This window comes from Nematolebias whitei, chromosome 8 (assembly GCF_014905685.2).
Source record: "Nematolebias whitei isolate Nwh7 chromosome 8, NemWhi1, whole genome shotgun sequence".
Classification (NCBI taxonomy): domain Eukaryota; kingdom Metazoa; phylum Chordata; class Actinopteri; order Cyprinodontiformes; family Rivulidae; genus Nematolebias; species Nematolebias whitei.
The window spans coordinates 6,904,449-6,909,742 of record NC_056505.1 but is presented as its reverse complement, the minus strand read 5'-3'; the positions used below and the strand labels follow the sequence as shown (position 1 = coordinate 6,909,742).

Sequence of the window (5,294 nt, the reverse complement as noted above, 5' to 3'; positions counted from 1 at the left end):
TTTTTGTTGAGACGTTTCGTCCTTCATCCAAAGGACTTCATCAGTCCGAGGAGCCACAACAAAGTCAGTCCCACAAGAAGCACACTCGCATAGTGGATCAACCAGTTCCATGGTGATAAGATGGTTTCTGGTGTCCGCCCTCTTCCCCGTCGACTCCTCTGAGGCAGCCACAGCCTAAATGGTTCAAAACATCAAAGTTCATGCATCGATGTTCAGTCAGGTCCTCTGGACGGTTTCTTTTTTTTTTTTTGTTGAAACATTTCGTCCTTCATCCAAAGGACTTCATCTGTCAGAGGAGGCCCACTATGCGAGTGTGCCGTTTGTGGGACTGAGTTTGTTGTGGCTCCTCGGACTGATGAAGTCCTTTGGATGAAGGACAAAACGTCTCAACAAAAAAAAAAAGAAACAGTCCAGATGACCTGACTTAACTTTGTTGAATTTAGTTCATCCATTTTCTTGACCCGCTTTTCTATTCCAGGTCACGGGGAGCTACTAGTGTCTGTGCGAGAGGCGGAGGACACACTGGACAGGTCTCCAGTCCATTACAGGGACACATAGAGACAAACAACCATTCTCACTCTGTGGTTTCTGAATCAAACTTTCTGAACAGTTCAAGTACTGACCAGAGAAGGAAAAACCTTTGTTCTAGTTTTCCAGCGTCTTACCTGACAGATATTCTCCTGCTCTGTCAAAATGAGCTCCATCTGTTGAGACATCAAACGGGATCCATCCGGTCTCAAACATCAGAGGAGTGGTGCAGTACGCACGGCCCCCTTCATCAACAAACCCCTTTAGCTCAACTTCACCTTTGAACCTGCAACAAAAAGAAACAAACTTGAGTGACTTTGACCGCCTGACAAACAACAACACGATCGCCTCCATTTGCTGCTCCATTTCTCCTGCATCAGAACGGATCAATAGAATAAACAGTCTGCGCGCTTTCATCGGCAGAAAAACACCAAATTCACCTGCAAGTGAAATAATACACAGCTTTATCTAAGAGACAAAGATTTAATCATAAATGATAACTGAAATTCATGTTTAAATATTGCTTTTATTTATAATGCGCTGTGCAGTTTTATCAGGTTTGTAGCTCGGACCAACATTGAACAACCTATGCAGAACTTCAATTTAAATGTTTGAACTGAAAAATGTGAGCGTGCCTGCGTTCTTCCTAACTGCAGGATTCATGAGACTTGAAATTTTAATCTGATGTTTCACAAAAATGAACTGGACACAAAAATTGATTGGTGACACTTTAGAGCAGTGTTTTTCAATGGGACCGCCAGGGGGCGCTAGGGAGACCCCAGAAAGCTGGAGAGAAGATAAATAAAAGCAAAAATATAAACTGTAATAATAATAATAATAATAATAATAATAATAAATGCCCACTAGGGCAATTTGTATCTGTCATTTCCAGATAAACACGCTTGAGAGAGAAGTTTCATTTCTTTAGTTTTGTTCTTCTGGTCAAGTTTGTTAAAAAGTTGTTTTTTTCAGTGGGAATATAATAGTGTTTAAAACATGTTGGTTAATAACATGTTGTGCTCAGCAGCTGTAATAATTAATTGAATATAGTGAATAAAAGTTAAAACATTCTAAAGTTGATGTTTCTTTACGTATTTTGTGGCACTGTTTGTGGGTTTGCGAGGGGGGCTAATGCTGTTTGTGGGGGCCATGGCATGGACAAGTTTGGGAACCCCTGCTTTAGAGGCTGGTGCGACTCAAACTGTGAGTGTGGAGCTGATCACAAACACACACCTGCAGACAAGGAGCCCATCGGAGGGGAGATCCAAGCCGAGGATCCGGAGAGCTCTCCCACCCAGCATGGAGCTGGAGTGAGGCGACGCCTGGAAACAGGACTGGCTGTAGTCTGTGCAGCAGTTCAGCAAAGACAAACAGGCTGCACGGCATGAGCACGCCTCCAACACACGGCCACACTTTCCTCTGCACGTTTGACCTGTTTAAAATACACATTGTTTATATTAATATCACTAGTAGTAACAGTACACATAAGTATGTGACTAATAAATGTGAAACACCAGCCTGCATCCTTTTGTTTAAATTCAAGTACTTAGATGTGCATTCAGAAACTTGAGAAACAAAAATATGTAGGACTATACTGGAAAATATACAGCAATATGTTAATTAATATATTTCATTATACAGGAACATTTGGCATATATAAAAAAAAGTTTTAAATATACTAATGCATGCATTAATTAATTATAGATTGGATAATAAGCAACAAATAATTAAAGAAAAATGTTCTGTTTAAATTTAAGCAGATCAGTCACCTTACTTTGCTTACAATTAACCCATTAATTTGTCAAAGCCTACTGTAAATATTGTCAGGCATGCTACATTTTTGCTTTGATTCAAGGTTCTTTGACATACACACAACATGTGGTACATGTGGTGGAACGAAATTATGTACACAGGGTCCCAGTTACATCCAACAAAAGTATTAAAATGTAAAAGAAAAAACTAATATATAAGATGAACTAAGGAAAACTTTAACTAAAAATACACTAAGCACTGTCTGCAGGTAGCCCTGTGGTTCTTTGGTTTTCAGACTGACTTCACATTTTCATCATAAAAGTTAATTCTGTCAAAATTTACCATTACTGTGTTTGATTTAAAATACAAACATACCTGTTACTGTAGATGAGAAAATAAGAATTCCCCAAATAATAACGGCCTCTCTGCTGTACGCGCTCATGTTTAAGTTATAAAACAAAACAACAACCTCTTAACCTTTCCTTGTCTGAAGCTGAATGAAGCGTATCAAAGGTCAACAGCAGCACGCTCACCAGGTCACGCGTTGTTGTTACAAACTACCACGCGTTGGTCCGATACTCTCGCGAGAGTTGAGTTTCTTCTCGCGCATGCGCAGTCAAGCTTTTTTTGTGTAGCTAAATCTAATTGAATAAAAATAAACCCATAAAGGGTTATAACATGAATATTAACTTAATTAAATTAAAAACTGAAGTCAACTTGGATATTATCCGCTCCGTCACGTTCATCGCTACGAAGTCCAGAATGTTAAAATAGATAATATTTTAACAACAAGCTAGCAAGCTAACCAGCTAGTGTTAGCATTGTTTGTTAGCTTCTCGATTTTTGAGGTCAGAGAAATGTATTTCCTTTATACTGTTTTTGCTTCTTTAGGTTTCTTTTTTCTTTTAAAATGGACGAAAAAAAGGAGATATTTCACGGAGCTGAAAAGACTCGATGGTAAAACGGTTCTTATTACAGGTAAACAAAATAAATTTTAATTTTGAGAATAAAAATGCAGTTGGATGACATTTAATACTTCCTCTTTAACTGATTGGAGGTACAGAAATTTTCAGGATGCAAATCAGTGAATTGCTCACTTCTTCTTTAAATCATAAACACATTTGTCCTTATTTTTAGGTGGTAATTCTGGTATTGGTAAGGAGACAGCTGTTGCTCTGGCCATGAGAGGTGCCCGTGTCATCATTGCTTGCAGGGACCACATCAAGGCTGAGAAGGCTGTGAGAGAGATCAAACTCAGGAGTCACTCTCTCGATGTCTTCCACATGGAGCTGGATCTGGCCAGCCTGCGCTCTGTAAGGGAATTCTGCAAAAACTTCCTCGAGAGAGAAAAGAGGCTTGACGTCCTGATCAATAATGCAGGTGAGACGTTTGAGCAGTAAGATGATGCAGATCACCAACCAGCAGCAGCTTAAACCCGTCCTGTGTTTGTCATCTCTCTGCCCCTTCGTGATGCTTCCTCAGGCATGCCCGGTGTCCTCGACTGGACCGACGATGGCTTCAGCATGTGCTTTGGTGTCAACCATTTGGGTCACTTCCTCTTAACTAATCTGTTTCTGCCTCGACTGAAGGAATGCGCCCCCAGCCGTGTTGTAACACTCACATGTTCCAGCTACAAATATCAGAAATTGGACTTCCAGGACCTCAACTACAATCTGCTGCCATTCTTCACCTACTGCCGCAGCAAGCTGGCCAACATCTACTTCAGTCAGGAGCTGGCCAGCATCACTGAGGGAAAAGGAGTCACTTCCTGTGCTGTGCACCCTGGTAAGAGAAGCATGCATCTTTCAGCTTGATTGAATATTCATCTTGATGTCTCTTAATATTTGAAATCTGTTCCTGCAGGTTTTGTTCAGAGCAGCTGGACAGTCCACTACTCGTTCCTGTTCCGGATGCTGATGCAGGTGATCATGTGGATGTTTTTTGTGCCGTGTGAGATCGGAGCGCAGACCGTCACCTACTGTGCCGTGTCAGATGAAGCTGCCAAGCACAGCGGAGGTTACTTTGTCGACTGCCAGCCGGCCCCTCTGAGGCCTTTTGCAAGAGACGCTGGTGTGGCAAAGAAACTGTGGGAGGCCAGTGAGAGACTGGTGAAACTGGTCTGAAGCAGGAGCTGAGGAATCTGGAATCTCTTCAAAAGTTCAACAGCAAGAGTATCATTTTTATGTTTTTTTTTTTAAATAAATATTTAAAGGTCATTGTTTCTTGTCATGTTTATAAACATAAATAAAAACAACAAAATATTAGAAGATTTGTTGCCTTTGTTTGCAGAATGACTTTTATAGGTTGATAATAAATCAAACTGCTCTCTCTGCTGATATTACAATAAAATGTTGGGTTAAAGTCTAAACAGGAAGTGTCACAGTGGAAGTTTATTTTAACCTCGTTGAACTTTGGAACAGTCTCTCCTTCAATGTTCAGACAGATCAGACTATAAGACTTTTAAAACTTTGTTGAAGACCAAATTTATTCATTTGGCTTTGGATTCAAACAGAGCACAAGATTTTAAAAGAACTAAATGAACTTGTGTTGTCTTTATATACTTTATTGTCCTGTTGTTTGTGTTTTATGATATTTTATTGTTTTATGGTTTGTAAAGCACTTTGGTCAACCTCAGTTGTTTTAAATGTGTTATAGAAATAAAACATTGACATCTGATCAGACAGTTCTGAAAAACAAACTAAACAACCACCAACATCAGAGTCTTTTAGTGCTATCCATCATCTTTACCAGCTTCTTCCTTTCTGGGTCACGGGGGTCACTGGCGCCCACGTCCAGAGGTCACTGCGAGAGGTGGGGGACACCCTGGACAGGTCTCCAGTCTTTTTTTTTTTTTTTACTTCAGCATCTTTCAACAATTTTATCCATTTAAATATAAACACTTCAACTCTTAGGAGATTGGCGCTATGACTTAATATATCCAACTTTTCTTTTTTATATATTTTAATCTTTTTTGTTTTCATTGAAATTTAACATTTTTATTTTAGTTTCTGTTT

General features: G+C 39.7%; 2 protein-coding genes across 2 annotated transcripts in view; one reads left to right on the top strand and one right to left on the bottom strand.

The window, feature by feature from the left end:
• Positions 1-2,813, bottom strand: part of susd2 (sushi domain containing 2) — a 29,354-nt gene extending 26,541 nt beyond the window's left edge. The window contains exons 1-3 of the mRNA XM_037680201.1: positions 2,656-2,813; positions 1,762-1,960; positions 666-814 (exon numbers count right to left, since the gene is read on the bottom strand). Of these exons, the coding sequence (XP_037536129.1) occupies positions 666-814; positions 1,762-1,960; positions 2,656-2,722 (415 nt within the window). The 5' untranslated portion in view covers positions 2,723-2,813. The remainder of the gene's footprint in view (positions 1-665; positions 815-1,761; positions 1,961-2,655) is intronic.
• A 324-nt stretch (positions 2,814-3,137) lies between these two features.
• si:dkey-174n20.1 (uncharacterized protein LOC796174 homolog) lies at positions 3,138-4,445 on the top strand. Its single transcript, XM_037680200.1, has 4 exons — positions 3,138-3,258; positions 3,418-3,660; positions 3,763-4,065; positions 4,144-4,445. The coding sequence occupies exons 1-4, from the start codon at positions 3,138-3,140 to the stop codon at positions 4,401-4,403; spliced, it is 927 nt and encodes a 308-aa protein (XP_037536128.1). The 3' UTR covers positions 4,404-4,445.
• Positions 4,446-5,294: the final 849 nt, after the last annotated feature.

What these genes read in the sequence shown, in the direction of transcription:
- si:dkey-174n20.1 (XM_037680200.1), top strand. Translation starts at nt 3,138, where the DNA reads ATGTATTTCCTTTATACTGTTTTTGCTTCTTTAGGTTTCTTTTTTCTT. An exon ending in TAAAACGGTTCTTATTACAG is followed by an intron (nt 3,259 to 3,417) that starts GTAAACAAAATA and finishes CCTTATTTTTAG; the next exon opens with GTGGTAATTCTGGTATTGGT. An exon ending in CGTCCTGATCAATAATGCAG is followed by an intron (nt 3,661 to 3,762) that starts GTGAGACGTTTG and finishes ATGCTTCCTCAG; the next exon opens with GCATGCCCGGTGTCCTCGAC.